Source organism: Pistacia vera, unplaced genomic scaffold (genome assembly GCF_008641045.1).
Source record: "Pistacia vera cultivar Batoury unplaced genomic scaffold, PisVer_v2 Contig824, whole genome shotgun sequence".
NCBI classification, from domain to species: domain Eukaryota; kingdom Viridiplantae; phylum Streptophyta; class Magnoliopsida; order Sapindales; family Anacardiaceae; genus Pistacia; species Pistacia vera.
The window spans coordinates 144,827-169,109 of record NW_022196695.1 but is presented as its reverse complement, the minus strand read 5'-3'; the positions used below and the strand labels follow the sequence as shown (position 1 = coordinate 169,109).

General features: G+C 34.1%; 2 protein-coding genes across 3 annotated transcripts; one reads left to right on the top strand and one right to left on the bottom strand.

Moving 5' to 3' along the window:
- Positions 1-375: 375 nt before the first annotated feature.
- On the bottom strand, positions 376-4,834 carry LOC116117851 (WEB family protein At5g55860). 2 transcript variants are annotated; one of them, XM_031403860.1, is made up of 3 exons: positions 4,470-4,834; positions 2,949-3,159; positions 376-2,456 (listed from the first exon to the last, which is right to left on the bottom strand). In XM_031403860.1, exons 2-3 carry the CDS (start codon positions 3,117-3,119, stop codon positions 675-677), a joined length of 1,953 nt encoding a protein of 650 aa, XP_031259720.1. In that variant the 5' UTR covers positions 3,120-3,159; positions 4,470-4,834; the 3' UTR covers positions 376-674. The 2 variants fall into 2 exon arrangements, with proteins under 2 accessions (XP_031259720.1, XP_031259721.1); XM_031403861.1 differs by having other exon boundaries at positions 2,949-3,156.
- Positions 4,835-11,180: 6,346 nt separating this feature from the next.
- LOC116117848 (cellulose synthase-like protein E6) lies at positions 11,181-14,226 on the top strand. Its single transcript, XM_031403855.1, has 8 exons — positions 11,181-11,399; positions 11,645-11,963; positions 12,055-12,198; positions 12,281-12,412; positions 12,480-12,692; positions 12,779-13,006; positions 13,138-13,485; positions 13,624-14,226. Exons 1-8 carry the CDS (start codon positions 11,230-11,232, stop codon positions 14,164-14,166), a joined length of 2,097 nt encoding a protein of 698 aa, XP_031259715.1. The 5' UTR covers positions 11,181-11,229; the 3' UTR covers positions 14,167-14,226.
- The last annotated feature ends 10,057 nt before the right edge of the window (positions 14,227-24,283 follow it).

Genomic DNA, 24,283 nt, shown 5'->3' with positions numbered 1-24,283 from the left:
AGATCACGGGATCTTTTACAGAAAAGAGTAAGCAAAGCTGTTTCATTCAAGTTTAGTTAGCTGTATTTGCCACGTTATGAAACTTCACAATGGAAAGAATAGCCAGGCAATTGGGAAATGGAAATTACAGATAGATGTTTTCAGATGGTATTGCTAGAGGAGACTTTTTCTAATGAAGACATGAACTTGATTATCTTTCGCGCTTCAAAGTGTGAACTGGAAACTCAAACATAGTTTTGATATAAGTTTGATTTTCTGTATGTTATAATACCAATAAATGTATCTGAGATCTGCTCTGGTTATGGAAAGAAAAAATCGATTATCCTTGACAGCTTCGAAGAAGAGCTAAAGGAATCTACTAAAAATGCGAAGCAATAACAAAGCTTAACAATGGAGAAAATTTTCAATCGATGAAGCTAATATCCATATACAAGTTCACACTTCCATAATCTTACAAAAGAAGATCATATTCAAATAAGCTTAGTAGTTAAAGATCAACTCTTTCAGGAAGTTGCTACCAATCTCATCTTGTGGCATTTCTTTTTCTCTCTCAAACGGACTAAATAACAGAAATTTGATTCTACTGGTCTCTCACATGTACACACAACCAAGGGCTTAAACATGTTTTTCCCTGAACCGTTCATAATCACACAAAGGTCTGGCAAACACAAATGTCATACAGGATTTTCACCAGGCAGATAAGATGGTGACCCGCCTTCAATTTGGTTCTTTTTCCGATTAAAGAAGCTGATACTAGGCATGAGAGCTTTCTTTGACAAAGAAGTCTTCTCTTTTTCCATCTTCCGGACCTCAATAATTTTCTCTGATGAATTCTGCTTTTGAACCCGATAGTGGTGTGGAGATGCCTGTGATGACATCTCTGTTTCTGCAAGAATCCGAGCTGCAGCTTCAGCTGCCTTCTTTTGTTCCCGTTCACGCCACCTCCGGAGCTCTCCCTCAACTGCCCTCTTGGCTGCTTCAGCCATTTCTGCCCTCTTTAAAGCCTCTTCAGTGGCAGCCTTCATGTCCTCAATCTCCTTCTGAGTTGCCTCTAACCTCTTCAGGGCCTCATTTTCACTAGCCTTCACAGCTTCCACCTGGGCTATGGCAGCAGCCACTTTCATTTCTGCTAATGTGTCAGACTCCTCAACTTTACGGCTCAGAGACTCAAATTCTTCTCTAGAGATGGTTATTTTAGCACCAGACTCAGAAGTTGATGCTCGTGCAGCATGAGCTCTCTCCGACAAGGTCTTAATCTGATCAAGGGCCATTGCCTCTGCTCCTTTTGCTTCTTCAGCTTCTTCCAGAGCAGCTTTCAGCTTCTTCTCTGCTTCTTCAAGCGCAATTTTGGTGGCTTCAGCTTCATTCCTCAACTCCTTAGCTCTGTTCTTCATATCTTCAGCTTCTTGTTTTGCATTTTCTGTTTCCAAAGATAGCTGTTTAAGCGTTGAGATCATTTCTTCAGAAGCACCTCTTATTTTAGATTCCTCCGCAAGGCATGCTTCAAGCTCAGACTTACTTTTACGGAGTTTGACATGCAGGTTCCCAGCAAGAGATTCAGTTTCAGTTTCCTTCTCCTTCAGTTCAGAATGCTCTTTCTTCACGTTCTCAAGCTCCTGCTTAAGAGACTCCACCAAGCTATGCAAGGAGCTTTCCTCATCTGCTACTTTCAGCAGAGACCCCTTTGCATCATCCAACTCCAAAGTAACAGTTCTCACAGAATCTAAATCTGAAGCCTTTTCATTTTCCATCTGCTTCTGCAGAGCTGCAACCTCATTCATTGTTTCAGTCAATTGTGTTTCAAGATTTTTGGTTAGTTCAGGATCAAACTGATTCTTCAAAGCATTCAATTTTTTGGCCGACTCTTCCAAAGTCGCTTTATATGATTGCTTCTGAACATCCTTGTCAGTAAATACTTTTGCTTGCTCTTGCTGTGTTTGCATAGTTGCAAGCTTCACTTGCCCAATTGATTCCTGCACAGCAGATATTTCCTTTGAGAGCTCACTAACTCTTTCCATGTTTGCTTTTGCAGCATTTTCTGCTTCAGCCGCGAGATTGAAGGCAGTGACTTTTGCTTCCAAGGTTGCATCACAGTTCTGACGAATTTTCCTCAATTCTTGCTTTGCAGCATCCAGTTCATTAGCCACAGTCATATACTTCTCCCTTGCAGTTTCTAAGTCCTGTTCCCTATCACCTTCAGATCCTGCAGGGTTGCCACTATTTGATTCCTCAATCTGCTTTGCCTGATTCTTCGCAGCTTCTGTTGCCTTAATTGCCGAATCCTTGGATTCATTAAGGACTTGGAGTTTGTTGTTGAGATCATCAACTGTTCTTTTTACTTTTTCAAGTTCAACAAATGCTTCGGCCTTGGTATTTTCGGCATTTTTCAGTTGGTCCTTTAACTTGTTTAGCTCTTTCTGGGCCAAGTGAAGCTGTGTCTCCTTGGCCAACACTCTCTGCCAATAGAATGGAAAAATTATAAACAGTACTTCAAAATAAAGAGAATCTAAATATGTTATATCTATTACAATATGACTGGTACTAGAGAAACTAAACACTTTAGAGAAAACAGAAGAGAAGTATTTATCATCGAGACATTTAATAATAATTAAATGAAGCAAAGCCGTAGCAACAGCCAGCTTGCTTACTCCATTGAGCTTTATCTTGAATACAGCGGCATTTAATTTAAGCATAATAATACTACCATAATGTTCGTGGAGTGTGGATGCCTATTGTTTTTAAGTTTACTTTAGTTTGTAACACTCAGAATCCTGTGCAGGCCTAATAACTCTTTCTTTAATAATCCACTGACCAATGAGTCATTCCAAGCTAAGAAAGCTCATACGCATTTTATCAATTTAGTAAGAAATCCTGAAAATTATCCATGGGAATAGGCAGTGTACAGATATAAACTATTGCAAGATGTAAAAGATAAGAAAAAGGAATACCTCTGCGGAATGAGGTTTCACCTTCCTGATGGCAGGTTTCTCCCCAGACAAAGCACCCTCACCAAAGAGAGTTACAGCATCTTTAACAGATTGAAATGGTGCACTGGTGTCTATCTCTCCCACCTCCACCCTAGGTGAGTCTGTATTATTTTGACGTCCTTTTGCCACCATAATGTTTTATTGTTTGTATTATTTCTTAGAAGCCTACCTGCTGAAAACAATCAAAAAGATGATTTCAAATTGGATGAAGAAGAAATCAAATTGATGATCACCAAAAGGTCACAACATATTGAACATACACAGCAAACAAAAGATGCATCACAACCAAAATATTAACGCTAATGTAAAATTCTGAAAGATAATACACAATACCGTAGACACCCAACTAGTAAATACACAATACCGTAGACACCCAACTAGTAAAAGCAAGATATAAGGCCTAAAAACTCATCCACAGCTGTGGCATTAATCAGAACATAAAAGACACAAATGAACATCACCACTTTATAACCATATTCGTTTTTCACACCCATTTCACACCTCCTCAACTGAAGCAGAAAGAAAAAGATATAAACAGAACATGGAAGAAAATTTAAATCATCCTCCAAACTTGTATTATCAGACCATATAGGCTGCTACAGATCAACAATTGTTCAACAAGCACATCAAACCATAGGCCAGACTTCCTTAACCAATAAAGCACGAAAAGTCAATCAAAGTGATTAACCATCATTGCAAATGCATTTAACTACTAAATATTTTGCATTAAATGACCACAAGATACAAACTAAACAATCCCCAACAATCCGAGCACTACTTAAAACAGATTGCTTTCAGTTCACCTTTCATAAGATCTCTTAACAGGATGTTAAGCTCCTCTACAACATGAGTATGGAGACAGAAGTTACCCAGATCAACCATTATCAAAGAATTTCACGGCAACCACCATACCAGCCACAAACCTATCGACTTCAAGAAACCCCAATCTAATTTCAAAGAGATGCATCCTCAAAAATCTTTTACCAGCACTTTAAAATCGGTGATTTCCCATGCACTCCATAATATGCCAGCATAATAAATGTCAAGAAGTTAATAGGTTCTTAACGTAACCTCCAACAAGAAACATAACCCTTGAAATGAAATTAAAAATTAAAACTACAAATTAGAAAACACTCTTCATCATTTCTTGACCAGAAAGATTTCAAATACATTATGCAATAATACTAGCGTTGCTAAAGTAAGTAAAACTAGATACATGGTTCTAACAGACTGATGCAAATATATTTCAATTACTCTTTAGTTAGTATTTCTCTTTCAGAACTTCAAGCTCAAACATTAACTCAACAACAAACGAACAACAAACTATCATAAACTATCAGTACATTTACAATAAATAAACATTCAAGACAGCAACAACAACGACATGTCACATCACAAAAACAAATGAAAACCAAAACCAAAACAACAAAAACAAAAATAAAAGAGACAAACTTGAAAACATAAGAAGAACAAAGAACACACCTTTAATCGCCTATCCACAAAACCCTAATCCCTTAAAACCTAAAAATTATCAAAAGTCAAAACCCCAGAAAGCCACTTGTAATAAAGCACCAGTCTTCACATGCTCACACAAGCCCGTGATCATCTTCTCCGATCTTCATGCTTTTCTTTCAAAACGAAAAAAGAAAAACAAAAGATACCCTCTTTACTTTTTCACTCAAAGAATATAACCCACCAAGGATTTCTCCAGCTGTGCAAGAATTCAGAAGAAACCAAAATTTTCTCCGCCCAAGAAAGATTCCGGGAAATATGGCAGGGGTGGAATCAAGTACCTTTTTATTTCTCTTCTCCTGCCGTTGAAACAACTGTTTAATTTACACACAGAGAGAGAGAGAGAGAGAGAGAGAGAGAGAGAGTTTGAAAAATGGAAAGATGTTTGAAGACAAATTTTATATAAGCAAATCAGTGAAGAGAGAGAAAGAAAGAAAGAGTATTTGAATAGTGTTTATAGAGAGAAAGATGTGACATTCTCAAAGTTGTATCTCTCGGGAAGAGTTGAATTTCAAAAATAAAATATTTAAAGGGTAAATTTGGTAAAAATGTACACATTAATGCAGCATGAGAATGTTTATCTCGTGTAATTTTTTAATTAATTCAGATTTGATTATAAATGTCTCAATCAATAATAAAAAACTTGAAAATCAACCAAAAAAAAAAAAGATAATGTCATTAAGGGTTGTAATTAGGTTTAATTGTATAATATATTTAGAAATCTTTGGATATCTTTTATATACTTAATTTATGCAATAGCTCATTTTATGAGCAATTTTATCACAAGAGTGTTCCGATATATGGATACAAATGTCATTTCAAGTGAACTTCAGATCCCTTCATTAACGGTGTAAGAGAATCATAATTTAAGGGTAGATTAGGAATGAAACGGGTATTGATCTACAACGAATTAATATTCAAGCTATATATACGTCACTTATGTTGGGAAAAAACATCAAAACACATACAATAATGAAGCAAAAAAGTCAAGAAATTTACCTTGACTATGTCCAACATTCAAGATGGAGAAGACTTTATTAAGTTTCAGACATATGCAGTAATAAAACAGTAGAGAGAACAATTCACTTATTCTCTCCTCCCTCTCAATATGTTCTCACATTAGGTTTTTCACTATTACAATATGCATATAATAATAAATCTAACCCTAAAAATAAAATTTAAGAGTTTGAACGAGAGCAAAAAGAATTTTGTCTAAAATGTACAATAGAGAGTAGTACAAGAAAACTTTTGAATTTGAAGAGAGAAGAGGAGGAAGGTGAACAAAAATGGCACCGGCCAAGACAAAGAAAATGTGAGAATGGCAAATAATAATGATAATGGAGAAAAGTGAAGACATAATTTGGAAGGTAATACTAATGGGTTCATCTTTTGTTTCTATCTTTTCAAGTATGTCACCAAAATAAAGTTAAGCATGTGGGGTTTGGATATTCTTGCTCGACCTGTCCATGGACCTTAGATATGCTCATCCACTTTTTTAAGTATCCTACTTTCTAAAGTTTTAATTCAATATTTATAGCCCTACCTAATAATTATAACACCTAAATTTCATGCTCGCTTTTGCGTTATGATAGTATATTATTTATTCTATGTGCTTAGCATGTCGTGCTAGAGGTGTTCGGTTCTGGGTATCCTGTATTTTTTAAAAGAACTAAAACTGACGATTCCTTAAAATTTGGAACCAGAACCGACAATTCCGGTTCCAAGATACCAAAAACCAGAATCTATAACAACGGTTCTGGGTATCCTGTAAAATTTATGACCCCCCAAAAGTTTTTAAAATGGTAAAAAAACACTTAAAAACTTACAAATACCCCCCCCCCACCTGGCACTTGTTAACAAAAAATAAAAAATTATAAATTATAAATTCAAAATTATAAACTCCATGACTTTGTAAAGGTAGATTCTCAAAAGTCCAATCAACTTACTTTAAATATTATGAAATATAAATATAAATGTATTAACATTACTTTTTCTACCAAAGTTTTTATCAACCATCATAATCTTTAATTTTATTTTATATTAGTCTCGGTTCCTGGTTTCGGTTTTGGTTCCTAACTATAGGAACCGAAATCAGAACCGCATAATAATGGTTTCAAAAATTTAGAATTGAAACCTACCCATTGACGGTCGATTCTAGGTAGGAACCGGAACTAAATCCCAGGTACCCATTAGTTCCGGTTCCAACAGGTTCTTTTGAACACCCTTATGTAGTATTGTAGAATTCTAACCTTGTATCATAACCTATGAGCCAAGGACAATCTCAAATAGACAGTTTTTATGGAACATAAACCTCCTAAAAGGTAACGAAGGTGTTGCAAAGGTTTACTCGGGCTGGACAGAGATTGGAGCTTGACTATAAGACCCACTTGTTGAGGAGGGATGAAAGTCGGCCTTAGTGATCCAACAGTGTCGAGTGGAAGGATCATGGCTCGACAGATAAAAGTTACTCTGTGTAAACTTAGGGAGTGATCCTTGAAAAAGTTTAGCCCTCTCATCTCTAATCCATTTAATTTGGTAATTGACAAGAAGAAATTAAGTCAATTTCCCTTTACCAAATTTATGAAAAATCACACTAAATAAGTATGTGGTTGAGCTACTTGGACGATTAATTAATTGATTGAGACCATCCAATTAAATCTGTGAGTCAAGATAGGATTAAATGAAGGGTAGACTCAAGTCAAATAAGAAGCAGGAAGAAGACAAGACAGCTTGAGAAATTCCAAGCTTTTAGAAAAGGCCATAATCCTGGAATGGGCCTGGGCCTTTGACTCTGCAAAAACTGGAACCCCAATGATGAATATCCAAAGAAAAGCAGCTCAGTTGCATGGCTGCCATGTGTCAATCCAATTTGGCACATCAGCATGACAATTTTGCAACGTGTGGAATTATAATGATCATGCCACCGAGTGAGCTAGGTAAGTTAAATTCTGAAGATAATTGCGGAAAAATCCTGAAAAAATGGCGACTATCAAAGAAGAATATGATTTACAATGCAGCTAAGAAGCAGGAAAGGAACCCAGAAAAGAGAATTTTACAAGCGTATTACAAGGGCATGGCGGCCATGAACATATTGGCAATGAGAGAGTGTTTCTGAGAGTGGAGAAGATGCAGAAGGATGAAGAAGTAGAACAGAATGAAGAAGAAATTCATGCAAAGGTTGAAGATGATGGATCAGGAGATGTGGCTGATAATTGCCATGGCTGCAAGCAACAAGCTGACCACCTCAAATGTTTACACTGCTAATTTACATAAATAAATATATAACATTATATAATTATATATAAAATGTTGTATTTGGAGTGTTGAATGCTCGCACTTTGGCATCAAGATTTCTGCTGTGAATATTACAAGGTTTTTCTCTGTACATTCTGCGGAACTGGAACCCGTTGTAGTTAATATCTGTACTTGGCATTATTCATGCTCTTAGGTAAAAATTATTTATATAATCTATTGTATGATAAAATCAGAGCGAATAATTCCTCTTTTGGCCTGAAGTTATTTTGTTATATAGACTCTACGATCAAAGCTGAAGACATCGTTATTTGCTGTTTGAGATTATTTCCAGTTCAATATAGTAACATGTAAACACAATCTTGTAACATGTATTATATTAAACCAATTATAATCTATTTTGGGGGATTCGAGAGAGACTGAGTTATAGACTAAGAAAAGAGAGAACGCAAGAGGAAAACTAGATAGATAATTCTTTGTAACTCCGAATAACTTTACGTAACTTAACTCTTTAATATACTCAATAATATAAGACTAAACGTAGGTTTTACATTATAAGAAGTTGAAGTCGAATCACTTTAAAATGTATTTCTTGTTTTTTGTTATTTTATGATTATTATTGTACATTCATTATCGTATTATTTTATTATTATTCTATCAGGATCACGTACACACCTCACGTGATTCTGGTATTATCAATCACGTATCTCTTATTGGTGCAATTTTTTGCATCAACATAATCTCTAATGCTAATTCATACTAAATCTTGATTACATTATGTCATCTTTTGGATTTTATGAAAATTACATATACTAATTAATCTAATATTAATTCAACGGCATGAGATGTTGGACTCAAAATGGTCGTGGCAGATTAAAAATTTTAATTAATTTATGATATCCAATGAATCAGTTGGTTTGTCATATTATGCTTTAATTATTTGACATTATCTCCTTATCCTTGATTAATAAAATTTAAAGTATTAAAAGTAAGAGGTTTGGTCGGCAAGGGAGACTAGCACTTTCTCGAGATCTGATTTTATTAATATGAAAACTTTCTCGTGAAAAATTATTGTTCTTACTCTTGATAATTCACCTACAGTTTCAAATATTGCAAATTCCCACTCAATTTTAAATTTCAAACATTAAATTTAACAATTAATAGGATATTTAAGTTTTCTTATCCCAAAAATAGAAAACCTGATCTTTCTCATTCCCCCAAATTAGTAAACTTTCAAAATAACCTTCCACATCTCAAAATTTTCTCATTTCTAACTCTTAATTCCTCTCGGCCTTCAACTCCACCACCACCACCAACACCAACACCATCGGCAACTAGACCTGGCAGCCATGGAGAAGAGGAAAGGAGAAAGAGAGAGAGAGAAAAAGGAGAGAAAGAGGTGGAGAAGAGATAAGGAGATAGAGAGAGAAATAGGCTAAAAAGAGGAAGGTTAAAGAAAAGAGTGTTATTGAAATAAATTTAAAAAGAAAATGGCTATTTTTTTAATTCTATTAATTGAGAGTTATAAAATAATTTATTAATTTAGTCATTATTATAATAAGGGGTAAAAAGAGTATTTAAGTTAAAAAATGGGTGGAAATTTACAATTTATGAGACCACGGGTGAAAACTATTAGATTTGCCAAACCTTGATTGGGTAAATGTCGGTTACTCTTGTTTTTATCGATTAAGTTAAATCAGCTTGCAGCCATCAAATAGCAACAACTCCACCGTGCGTGACCATTTCCAAAATAGATGAAACATGACCCGTCCACCGTCCATGACAAAAAGGGAACCAATCAAGGAAATCAAACAACTTAGATGATGCTGATTTTGCATACAAATGCTGATTTTCCAAATAGATGCCTGATTTTTGGCATCTTCTTCTTATTCTTTTTCTTCAGCTGTCGTCATAGCGTGTCCACCAACATCATCTTTTAGGAAGATATTTGATATTCAAGATGAAGGGGTTGACGTAATAGTTAAAGAGCTTTATTATCTTCCTTAAGTTCAAAAGTTTAAATATTACAATCATCTATCATAATAACATCATGATTTATCTGATTCTTTAAGTTTGTAGGGTGTTTAATAGATCTCGAGGATTAATTAAGGTGAGTACAAACTAACATAGACAACTCTGGTTACCAAACACAACAAAAAAAAAAAAAAAAAAAAAAAGATGGTTCTGTGACAGATAGTTAGAGATAGTAGTGGGCCTGATATTTTCGGGTACTCGGCCCGAAAAGATCGGGCTTTACCCGATGTTTGCGGGCTTGGGCTTGGGCTTGGACTTGACTTTAAGGCTCGACCTCCTGTACGGGCCGGGTCTGGGTATGTCTTTAAGCCCGGCCCGACAATTTTAGTATTAATTACACTAAATTACCTTTATACTATATATTTAATTACAAGATTATCTTACATATATATACTCATTTTTCCCAAACCGTACATGGATGGATTGATGCACTTTGTGGAAAGTTATTTATATATTTGGTGAGTATTAAAAAATAAATTAATATTTAAAAATTGTTTATAGAATTAAAAATATAAAAAAATTTGAAATTTATTAATATTTAAAAATTCACATTTTAAAAATGGACGGGCTTCAGCTGAGCCTGAGGTACAAAAAACCCATCGGACAGGGCTTGGGCTTTATTTGTGATACCCGTGATGGGCTTGGGCCTAGGCCAAGCGCTACCCGATCCAGGCCCGGCACATTGCCATCACTACAGATAGTGAATAAACGGGATAAAAGTCCAGTATGTTTGGATCATTGAATGATAATGAAAGCTATTAGGATCAGGGTTCTCTCCAGGTTTGATCTACAATTGAGCAATAATGAATAGTATTAAGATCAAGATTCTCTTATCATTTAATTTATATGAACAGATAAAAAAAGAAATGTAATAAAAGTTTTAAATATATTTATTATTATTAGACGGGATGATAAACGAAATTAATATCAGAATTCTCTACTGATTTGATAATTACTCTGACTGAAAGGCGTTTAACACAGAATTCACTGGAGAAGTATATTTCAATATGCCTTATTGCAAAGTCTCATGGAAGTGGGAAACAGCCCACCTATGAAGAAGTTAATAATTTCAATTTCAAATAATATAAATTATAGATAGATATCTTTTTTCTCCATCTCTTCTGACTTTCAAATCCATAATAATTGTAAATAATATCTAGTGAAGAATTTTAATGCATACATATTTGGCGGTGCTTCACATTTCAACAGTTAAATAATTGACTAGCACATCATTTGTCTATATTTTCTTCACCATATATCATTCACTCCATTGTCTGCAACCTGCATCAAAACTTTTCTTCACTAGCTGAAGTAATCTTACTTTTTTTGAGGAAGACGATTAAGAGAGATGGCTGAGCTGCAGCCTTTTTTTGAGACCAAACAAGCAAAGGGGAGAGCTGCTTTCAAGGTGTTTACAGCAACAGTTTTTGCGGGGATATGTTTGATGTTAGTTTACAGGTTTCTGCATATTCCGAGAGGTGGAGAAGAAGGAAGATGGAGTTGGATTGGGATGTTTATTGCAGAAGTTTTGTTCAGTTTCTACTGGATTATCACTCAGTCTGCTCGCTGGAATGTTACTCATAATTTCCCTTTCATTCAGAGGCTCTCTCAGAGGTCAGTTCATCACTCTTTTTCATTAATATTAATCTTGAAACTTGACAACAGTTTTGTTTTTGGTTTTCTCTGAACTTGGTACTCATTATTTTCATCAGTGATGTGTAGAGAAACATGTGCAAATTTTGATTTATATAAATGCTTAGTTGGACATGAAGTAAATGTTATATAATGTGTCTAATGTTGATTTATGAAAGTTAATATGAATTAATATGATTGAAGAAACCTTTGATAAAATTTTACAGATATGAACACAAGTTACCAGGAGTTGATGTGTTTGTGTGCACAGCTGATCCAATTATGGAGCCACCAACTTTGGTGATCAGCACTGTTTTATCAGTGATGTCCTTCAATTATCCTCCTGAGAAACTGAGTGTTTATCTATCTGACGACGGTGGATCGGAGTTCACATTCTACGCCCTCCTGGAGGCCTCTCATTTCTCTAGATTTTGGATACCCTTTTGCAAAAAATTCAAAGTTGCACCCATGTCCCCTGAAGCCTACTTCTCTCAGCAGCCTGATGAGAAAAATGTAATTCAGGTTGAAGAATGGTTAGCTATCAAGGTAATAATTACTTGTCATATGTCTATATACTCAAACAATTCTCTAGTCTGAACATCTTGATAATTTATCATTGATTTATGTATATTTGAAGAAAAAGTACGAAGACATGAAACATCGAATTGAATCAATCATGGCAAAGGGAAGCATTTCCGAAGAAGTAAGGAGTCAACACAAAGGATTCTCAGAATGGCATAATTCTGAAGTAACAAAGCAGAACCATCAGTCGATTGTGCAGGTAAATAGAATGGATTTTATCATCTCGTGAAAGTCGCAGAAAGTAATACTGTCTGAAGTAATGTTATGTGATATAATTTCAGATTATAATTGATGGGAAGGACACAAATGCTGTGGATAAGGAAGGCGGTAGATTGCCAACATTAGTGTACATGGCACGCGAGAAAAGGCCAGGATGGCCTCATAACTTCAAAGCTGGAGCCATGAATGCACTGGTACTTTCGATAAACCAAATTTTTGCTGGTAAATTTAGAGTATATATAACAAAAATTATGTATGTAGATAAGAGTTTCATCAGAGATAAGCAATGGAACGATCATCCTTAATGTGGACTGTGACATGTATGCAAATAATCCTGATGCAGTAAGAGAGGCATTGTGTTTCTTCATGGATGAAAAGAGAGGCCCTAAAATTGCTTTTATGCAACATCCACAAAGTTACAACAATATCACCAAAAATGATCTCTATTCTAATTGTGCTCACGTTGTTCATCAGGTGTGGATTCGCTTGTTGTTAGTCCGGATTTTAGGTCTGAACCTGAGAATTTTTTTATTAATGGATCGTTCTTGATGACTGTGAAGGTTGAACTTGCTGGCATTGGTGGCTATGATGCGGCTTTGTATTGTGGCACCGGGTGTTTTCATAGAAGAGAAAGCCTCTCTGGAGCAAAGTATTCTAAAGATTATGGAGAACATAAAAACTCAGAAACCAAAGAGATTGATGAAAGAAGAACTGTTGATGAACTGGAAAAGACCTCAAAAATTCTCGCTAGTTGTAGCTATGAGAAGGACACTCCTTGGGGAAAAGAGGTTTCTTTTCTATCACTATACTGTTCTCTTCTACGAAATCTCTGATACTCAAAATCGAACATTCATAATTATATAAATATACATGATTTATGTTGTTTGTATGAAACTGGTCATGATTATGAACTTGGCAGATGGGATTGTTATATGGTTGTCCAGTTGAAGATATCGTTACAGGCTTGGCAGTCCAATGCAGGGGATGGAAATCAATGTATTACAATCCAGATAGAAGGGCCTTTATTGGAGTTGCTCCAAGCACTCTTGATATTCAACTTGTTCAATTCAAGAGATGGTCTGAGGGCTTGTTTCAGATCTTTTTCTCAAAGTATTGCCCTTTCATATACGGTCATGGAAAGATAAAACTTGGTGCCCAAATGGGTTACTGTGTTTATCTTTTATGGGCTCCAGTCTCCTTGCCTACCCTTTACTATATGATTGTCCCTCCTCTCTGCTTGCTCCATGGCATTTCCCTATTCCCAAAGGTATCTCATATCTTAATCTAAGAACTACGCTAGAAAAACCGATCAGTCTTAGATGGAAAAAATGTATCGTACTTTTCAATTACGACTAGTCGATAGAGTATATTCCAGCACTGAAATGGCTTTGTCATTGTGTTTCAGGTGTCAAGCCCATGGTTCATACCTTTTGCGTATGTTTTCATAGCCAGGAATGTGTACAGCATAATTGAAGCCCTGAATTGTGACAGTACACTGAAGGGTTGGTGGAACTTACAGAGAATGCTGGTGATTCGAAGAACTACAGCATTCTTTTTTGCCTTCGTCGATGTAATTCTCAAGCAACTGGGGCTATCTCAAACAGCGTTTGCCCTCACTGCCAAGGTGGTGACAGAAGATGTGTTAAAACGATACGAGCAAGAGGTGATGGAGTTTGGAAGCTCATCTCTCATGTTCACAATTATTGCAACATTAGCTATGCTGAACCTCTTCAGTTTAGTTTCGGCAATATTCAAGATGATTTTTCAGGATTTTGGAGCTCTAGAAAAATTGGTGTTTCAGGTTATTCTTTGTGGGCTAACGGTTCTGCTAAATTTTCCAATCTATGAAGCACTCTTCATCCGCAAGGACAAAGGCTCCTTGCCCTTCTCAGTCATGTTCAAGTCCATTGCTATAGCTTCATTGGCATGCCTAATTCCTGTGAATTAGAATAACTTCTATATTGTATCTTGAGTTTTGGAAGTTATTTATGCATATACAATGAGAAATAATTAATCTTTTAAGTGAGTGTTTAGAGTGTTTGGTTCAGGGTCATAAAAGATAACACCAGTAATTTATCTTTTAATCTGATAATTATCACGTTTGGGTGTCAAGTAATGAAAGATACCGATAATCGATCAATATCAATAGTGATTACTGTAAGTAATATAAAGGGTAATTTGATTACAACTTGAAAGAGTGTTATTTTTTCATTAACGGGGTAATCCACTGTTTATACCAATTTTACCCTTAATTCATAAATATTTTGGACACAAATGTCCTCATATGTCTACTAAATAACAATTAGCCCAAATATGCGAAATGACTTCTGTAACCTCATATTAATTTTTTGGATTGAAATATCCTCACTATTTACATAAATAATACCCAAAATACCCCCAGTCGCCTAAAACGATTGTAGGCCGTTGGCCACCACCGTCGATCGCTGTCGGTATTCGCCGAAACAACGCACGACTGACCGTGTGCCAATCTAGCCATTTTCAACCATATCGAAGGCTGAAAACGACCAGATGGCCGTGTGTGTGTGTATATATATATATATCCATTAACTATGTCTATTGTTTCTCAGGTTTCAAGCCTCTGGTTCATACCCTTTGCATATGTGTTTATAACCAAGAATGTTTATAGCATATTTGAGCCCTGTCTTATGGTAGTACACTTAAGATTGGCCCTCGAGTGCAAAGGTAAAAGGGAGCTAAACTTGATTGCAAAACCCATCTGTCGAGCAGGAACGAAAGTCGGCCTTAATGATCCCATGGTGCCAAGTGGAAGGGTCATCGCTCAAAGGATAAAAATTACTCTATGTAAGCTTAGAACATCTTCAATTGTGCTTTTTATTTTAAAGAGCATATTTCATATAAATAAAGAATATCTTCATTGATTTTTAAATATAAAGAACAAAATTTTTCATCAAATTTAATAAATTCTTTAAATTTTAGGAGAGAGAATATGCTTTTTCAAGAAAAAACTTAATAGGAGAGATAAATCATAAATAAAATGCATAGAAAGTTATAATTTATTATTTAAAATTAGAATAAAGAGTGAAATTTAACTTTCTAAATGTGGAGAACTAAATTCACTCTCAAATTTATATTTAGAGAATAAAGAATCTTTTAGATTTTTATTTATATGGATAATAAAGAGTTCAGATCATTTAAAGATGTGATGTTTAAAAAGTTTAACCCTATCATATCTAATCCATTGCATTTAATTTGTGAAACTGAGTCAATTTCCCTTAACTAAATTTCTTAAAAATATCACTAAATAAGTATCATTTTCAATGTGGTTGAGCTCCTTGGATTAACTAAGATCGTCCAATTAAATCTGTGAGTCAAAATATCATTAAACGAAGGTTAGAAAAATGGCAAGACAAGACAGCTTGAGAAATTACAAGCTTTTAGAAAAAGGCCATAAAATTCCGAAATGGGCCTTTTGACTCTGCAAAAACTGGCACACCAATGATGGGTGCGTTTGGCTCCCTGTTTTTATCCATATTCCTAATCTTATTCTCCAAATAATGTTTGGCACACTATTCCAGAAATATTACCCTATTTTTTTAATTACTTTTAGACCCCATAAGGTTATTAATTTCACTAAATGCCCCCTAAAATTTATTTTTTAAAAATTAACAAAAACCCCCCCATCAACCCAATTTGTCAGATTCCGGCAACCACCGCCGGTGATAGCCGGAATCTGTACAACAGCCTAAATTCCGACCATAAATGGCCGGAATTACACCGATCTGGCCTTTTCCGGCAAGATCCACCACGGATCTGGCCGGAAAAGGCCAGATCTGGCCGTCAACGACGGCCAAAGAAATGGCCGTCGTTGACGGTCAACGACGTCCAAATCTTGGTCGTCGTTTTGGCCTTTCCGGCCGTCGACGGCCATAACAGGCCCTTAGATCTGGCCTTTTACGGATCTGGCCGGAAAAGGCCATAATGATGCGTTACGGCATAGATCCGATCGGTCTGTGCCGTAACGAAATTTTTCGGCCAGATTCCGGCGGTGGCTGCCGGAATCTGACATTGCAAGTGGTGGGGGTGTTTTTGTCATTTTATATAGTAGGGTTTTTAATTAAATTAGTAAACCTATAGGCTTTTTCATAAATTTTTCAAATTTACCTCGTAATACTCCCCTATCCAACAATCCAATACTATTCCCAAAATCCTATCCAAAATACTAAACCAAACGCACCCGATGATATCCAAAGAAAAGCAGCTCAGGGCTGTCAGGTGTCAATCCAATTTGACACATCAGCACGACAATTTTGCACGTGTCGAATTATTATGGTCATGCCACCGAGTGAGCTAACCAGGTTAAATTCTGATGATAATTTGCGAAACTTTTGATTAAAAAAAAAAATCCTGAAAAAATGGCGATTATCAAAGAAGAATATGATTCACAGTGCAGCAAAGAAGCAGGACTGGAGGAAAGGAACCCAGAAAAGAGAATTTTACAAGCGTATTACAAGGGCATGGCGGCCATGAACATATTGGCAATGAGAGAGTGTTTCTAAGAATGGAGAAGATGCAGAAGGATGAAGAAGTAGAACAGAAAGAAGAAGAAATTCATGCAAAGGTTGAAGATGATGCATCAGGAGATGTGGCTGATAATTGCCATGGCTGCAAGCAACAGACTGACCACTTCAAATGTGAACACTGCTAATTTACATAAATAAATATATAATATTATATAATTACATGTATACTTATATATAAAATGTTATATTTGGTGTGTTGAATGCTCGCACTTTGGCATGCATCAAGATTTCTGCTGTGAATATTGCAAGGTTTTTCTGTACATTCTGTGGAACCTCTTGCAGTTAATATCTGTACTTGGTATTATTCATGCTTTTAGTAAAAATTATTTATATAATCTGTCGTGCTGTAAATTGACAGCGGATAATTCCTTTTTTGGTCAAGAGATATCTTACGATCAAAGCCGAAGATCTAGTTATTTGCTGTTTGAATTTATTTTCAATTCAATCTTGTAATAGGTATTATATAAACCTAATTATAATCTGTTTAGGTATTATATAAACCTAATTATAATCTGTTTTGGGTGATCTGAGGGACATTGAGATACATATTATGAAAAGAGAGAACTCAAGAGGAAAACTCATTGTGATGATTCTTCGTAACTCAGAATAACTTTGTGTAACTTAACTCGTTAGTATATTTAATAACATAACATTGAAAGTAGGTTTTACTTTACAAGTAGTCGAATCAATTTAAAAAGTATTTTTGGTTCTTTGTTGTTTTATGATTATTACTGCACATTCATCATTATATCATTTTATTACCGATCCATCAAGATTATGTACCTATGGTTTTAGCACTGTCAATCATGTATCTCTGATTCATTCAATTTTCTGAGTCAACATAATCTAATGATAATTTATACTAAATCTTGATTACATTAAGTCATCTTTTGGATTTTATGAAAATTACATATACTAATAGGGTATTTGTTTGAGCTTATAAGTTAGTCAAATTAGCTTATAAACTCTAAAATTAAGCTGACATACTTGTTTATAACTTTTTTAGATATATAAGTTGAACTTATAAGCAAAAAAAAAAAAAAAAGTTTGGGAGAGTTACTTTTTTTTGGTGCAGCTTATAAGCACTCTGCTTATAAACTAGTTTGGTCAAGTATATTACAATATTATCCTTATCTAATTTTAAAATTCTAAGGTATAATTTATTATTTGATAAAATAATATAATATCTTTTTTAGTCATTTAATAATAAAATATATTTATAGGTCATATTTTACTAAATGCATCAACTACTTATCAGTTACTTATAAATACTTTAATCAAACACGTCACTATTTAAAATTTTAAATGCTTATAAACTCAATTAGCTTATAAACACTAGCTGCTTATAAGCTAATTTTCATAAATTCAACCAAACAGGCTTTAATTAACCTAATATTTGTTTAACGGCATGAAATGTTCAACTCATTGGTCGTGGCAGATTGAAAATTTTAATTAATTATGATATCCAATGAATTAGCTGGTTTGTCATATTATGCTTTAATTATTTCATGTTATCTCCTAATCCTTGATTAATTAAATTTAAAGTATCAAAAGTAATGGGTTTGGTCGGCAAGCGAGACTAGCACTTTCTCGAGATCTGATTTTATTAATATGTAAACTTTCTCGAGAAAAATGTGTGTTCTTACTCTTAGATATTAAATAATCAGAATCAAAATTGCAAATTCTTGTAAATTCACCTATAGTTTCATAAATTACAAATTTTCACCCATAAGTAAGGGTATTTAAGTATTTTTATCCATAACATAGAAAACCCTAATTTTTCTCGTTAAGCCAAATTAGTAAAATTTTAAAATAACTCTCCACATCTAAAAATTTTCTCACAACTCAACCCTTCCTCTTCACTTCAACTCCACCACCAACACTATCGGTTACTAGATCTGGCAACTATGGAGAAGAGGAAAGGAGAAAAAGAAAGAGGTAGAGAAGAGAGAAACAGGCAGCGGTGACCAAATTTGGCTACCAAGATTTGGTCTTTGCGGAGACAAGGAAAGGAGAAAGAGAGAGACCAAAGAGGAGAGAGAAATAGGTGGAGAAGAGATGAGGAGATAGAGAGAGAAAAGAGAAGAGAGAAAGAGGGTGTTATTGAAATAAATTTGAAAGAAAGATGATTATTTTCTAATTCTATTGATTTAGGGTTACAAAATAATTTATTAATATATTCATTATTATAATAAGAGGGTAAAAAGGGCATTTAACTAGTCAAAGGTGGCCAAAGCAAAATTTTTCTGAATATAAATTAAAAATAGGTGGGAATTTGCAATTTATAAGACCACTGATTTTCCAATCTATGAAGCACTCTTCATCCGCAAGGACAAAGGCTCCTTGCCCTTCTCAGTCATGTTCAAGTCCATTGCTATAGCTTCATTGGCATGCCTAATTCCTGTGAATTAGAATAACTTCTATATTGTATCTTGAGTTTTGGAAGTTATTTATGTATATACAATGAGAAACAATTAATTTTTTAAGTGAGTGTTTAGAGTGTTTGGTCCAGGGTCATAAAAGATAACGTCGGTCATTTATCTTTTAATCTAACTATTATCACGTTTGGGTGTCAAGTAATGAAAGATACCGGTAATCGATCAGTATCAATAGTGATTACTGTAAGTAATATAAGGAGTAATTTGATTACAACTTGAAAGAGTGTTATTTTTTCATTAACGGGGCTGTTTATACCAATTTTACCCTTAATTCATAAACATTTTGGATACAAATGTCCTCATATGTCTACTAAATAACAATTAGCCCAAATGTCTGAAATGACTTCTATAACCTCATATTAATTTTTTGGATTGAAATACCCTCACTATTTACATAAATAATACCCAAAATACCCCCAGTCACCTAAGACGATTGTAGGCCATAGGCCACCACCGTCGATCGCTGTCGGCATTCACCGAAACAATGCACAACTGACCGTGTGCCAGTCTAGCCATTTCGACCATATCGAAGGCTGAAAACGGCCAGATGGCCGTGTGTGTGTATATATATATCCATTAACTCTGTCTATTGTTTCTCAGGTTTCAAGCCTCTGGTTCATACCCTTTGTATATGTGTTTATAACCAAGAATGTTTATAGCATATTTGAGGCCCTGTCTTATGGTAGTACACTTAAGATTGGCCCTCGAGTGCAAAGGCAGAAGGGAGCTAAACTTGATTGCAAAACCCATCTGTCGAGCAGGAACGAAAGTCGGCCTTAATGATCCCATGGTGCCAAGTGGAAGGTTCATCGCTCAAAGGATAAAAATTACTCTATGTAAGCTTAGAATATCTTCAATGGTGCTTTTTATTTTAAAGAGCATATTTCATATAAATAAAGAACATCTTCATTGATTTTTAAATATAAAGAACAAATTTTTTTATCAAATTCAATAGATTCTTTAAATTTTAGGAGAGAGAATATGCTTTTTCAAGAAAAAAACTTAATAGGAGAGATAAATCATAAATAAAATGCATAGAAAGTTACAATGTATTATTTAAAATTAGGATAAAGAGTGAAATTTGACTCTCTAAATGTGAAGAGCTAAATTTACTCTCAAATTTATATTTAGAGAATAAAGGGAGTGTTTGTCTAAGCTTATAAGTTGGTCAAACTAGCTTATAAGCTCTAAAATTAAGCTGACATGTTTGTTTATAACTTTTTTAAGCTTATAAGCCAAAAAAAAAATAAGTTGGGGGGAGGTATTTTTTTTTTTTTTTGGCTTATAAGTACTCTGCTTATAAGCTAGTTTGACCAAGTACATTACCACATTATCCTTGTTTAATTTTAAAATTTCATAGTACACCCTTATTTAATGTAGTACTCTTTTTAGTCATTTTATAATAAAATATACTTATAAGTCACATTTTACCAAATACATAAACTACCTATCAGTAACTTATAAGTATTTTAATCAAACATGTAATTGCTTAAAATTTCAAATGCTTATAAACTAAAATTGGTTTATAAGCAATTATAATTTTCATAAGTTCAGACAAACATCCTAAAAGAGTCCTTTATATTTTCATTTATATAGATAATAAAGAGTTCGGGGTCATTTGAAGATGTGATGTTTAAAAAGTTTAACCCTATCATATCTAATCCATTGCATTTAATTTGAGAAACTGAGTCAATTTCCCTTAACCAAATTTCTGAAAAATATCACTAAATAAGTATCATTTTCAATGTGGTTGAGCTCCTTGGATTAACTAAGACCGTCCAATTAAATCTGTGAGTCAAAATATCATTAAATGAAGGTTAGAAAAATGGCAAGACAAGACAGCTTGAGAAATTACAAGCTTTTAGAAAAAGGCCATAAAATTCCGAAATGGGCCTGGGCCTTTTGACTCTGCAAAGACTGGCACACCAATGATGATATCCAAAGAAAAGCAGCTCAGGGCTGTCAGGTGTCAATCCAATTTGACACATCAGCACGAAAATTTTGCACGTGTCGAATTATTATTGTCATTCCACCGAGTGAGCTAACCAGGTTAAATTCTGATGATAATTTGCGAAACTTTTGATTAAAAAAAATCCTGAAAAAATGGCGACCATCAAAGAAGAATATGATTCACAGTGCAGCAAAGAAGCAGGACTGCAGGAAAGGAAGAGAATTTTACAAGCGTATTACAAGGGCATGGCGGCCATGAACATATTGGCAATGAGAGAGTGTTTCTAGAATGGAGAAGATGCAGAAGGATGAAGAAGTAGAACAGAAAGAAGAAGAAATTCATGCAAAGGTTGAAGATGATGCATCAGGAGATGTGGCTGATAATTGCCATGGCTGCAAGCAACAGACTGACCACTTCAAATGTGAACACTGCTAATTTACATAAATAAATATATAATATTATATAATTACATGTATACTTATATATAAAATGTTATATTTGGTGTGTTGAATGCTAGCACTTTGGCATGCATCAAGATTTCTGCTGTGAATATTGCAAGGTTTTTCTGTACATTCTGTGGAACCTCTTGCAGTTAATATCTGTACTTGGTATTATTCATGCTTTTAGTAAAAATTATTTATATAATCTGTCGTGCTGTAAATTGACAGCGGATAATTCCTTTTTTGGTCAAGAGATATCTCACGAATCAAACCCGATGATCTAGTTATTTGCTGTTTGAATTTATTTTCAATTCAATCTTGTTGTAGGTATTATATAAACTTAATTATAATCTGATTTGGGTGATCCGAGAGATATTGAGATATATATTATGAAAAGAGAGAACTTAAGAGGAAAACTCGTTGAGATAATTCATCGTAATTCAGGATAACTTTATCTAACTTAACTCGTTAATATATTTAATAACATAACACTAAATGTAGATTTTACTTTACAAGCAATCGAATAACACTAAATGTAGATTTTACTTTACAAGCAATCGAATCAATTTAAAAAGTATTTTTTGTTCTTTGTTATTTTATGATTATTACTGCACATTTATCATTATATCATTTTATCACTGATCCATCAGGATTATGTACTCGTGGTTCTAGCTTTGTCAATCACGTATCTCTAGTTGGTTCAATTTTCTGAGTCAGCATAATCTAATGATAATTTATACTAAATCTTGATTACATTATGTCATCTTTTGGATTTTATGAAAATTAAATATATTAAAGGGGTGTTTGTCTGAGTTTATAATCTAGTTTTGACTAGTTTATAAACTCTAAAATTAAGTTAACTTATTTGTTTATAGCTTTTTTGGGGCTTATAAGTTGAGTTTATAAACCAAAAAAAAAAAAAAAAAAGTTTTTGCAGCTTTTAAATAATCTGCTTATAAACTAATTTGATTAAATATATTACCATATTATCCTTATTTAATTTTAAAATTTTATGGTATAATTTATTATTTGATAAAATAAGATAATATCATTTTTAGTCATTTTAATAATAAAATGTACTTATAAACTATATGTAACTAAATATTTTAATCAAACATATAACTATTTAAAATTTTAAATACTTATAAGCTCAAATTAGCTTATAAATTTGTTTATAAACTAATTTTCATAATAAACAGGCTCTAATTTAATATTAGTTCAACGGCATGAAATGGTCGACTCATTGATCGTGGCAGATTGAAAATTTTAATTAATTTATGATATCCAATGAATCAGTTGGTTTGTCATATTATGCTTTAATTATTTGAAATTAGCTCCTAATCCTTGATTAATTAAATTTAAAGTATTAAAAGTAATGGGTTTGGTCGGCAAGCGAGACTAGCACTTTCTCGAGATCTGATTTATTAATATGTTAACTTTCTCGAGAAAAATGTGTGTTCTTACTCTTAGATATTAAATAATCAGAATCAAAGTTATTAAATTCACCTATAGTTTCATAAATTGCAAATTTCCACCCAAAGTAAGGGTATTTAAGTCTTTTTGTCCAGAATATAGAAAACCTTAATTTTTCTCATTCCTCCAAATTAGTAAAATTTTAAAATAATCCTCTACATCTCAAAAATTTCTCACAACTCAGCCTTTCTTCTTCGCTTCAAACTCCACCACCAACACCAACACCAACACCAACACCGTCGGTGACTAGATTTAGCAGCTGTGGAGAAGAGGAAAGGAGAAAAGGAAAGAGGCTGAGAAGAGAGAAACAGGCAACGGCGACCAAATTTGGCTACCAAGATTTGGTGTTTGCGGAGACGAGGAAAGGAGAAAGAGAGGGAGCAAAGAGGAGAGAGAAATAGGTGTAGAAGAGATAAGGAGATAGAGAGAGAAAAGAGGAGAGAAAAAGACAGAGAAGAAGAGGGTGTTATTGAAATAAATTTGAAAGAAAAATAGTTATTTTCTAATTCTATTGATTTAGGGTTAGAAAAATAATTTATTAATTTAGTCATTATTATAATAAGAGGGTAAAAAGGGCATTTAACTAGCCAAAGGTGGCAAAAGCAAAATTTATCTTAACATGGTTTAAAAATAGGAGGGAATTTGCAATTTATAAGACCACAGGTGAAAACTTAGTGATTTGCCAAACCTTGGGTAGGTATAAATAAATGTCCTTTACTCTTGTTTTTATCGATTAAGTTAAATCAGCCTGCAGCCATCAAATAGCAACAGCTCCACTGTGCGTGGCCGTTGAAAAAATAAATGAAGCATGACCCGTTCAGCGTCCATGCATGGCAAAATGAGAACTAACAAAGGAAATCAAACAACATAGCTGAAGCTAGTCTTACATATTTTTGGCATCTTCTTCCTTCTTCTTCTTCGTCTTCTTCTGCTGCTGCTGCTGTTGACGCCATAGCGTGTCCGCCTAGATCATCTTTTAGGAAGATATTTGGTATTCAAGATGGTTTTGTGACAGATAGTGACTAAACGGGATAAAATGGAGTATGTTTGGATCATTCGATGGTAATGAATGGTATTAGAATCAGGGCTCTCTCCTGATAAAGATAAAGATAAAATAAAAAAAAATAAAAAAAAGAAATGTAATGAAAGTTAAATATATTTATTATTATTAGACGGGATGATAAACGATGTTAATATCAGA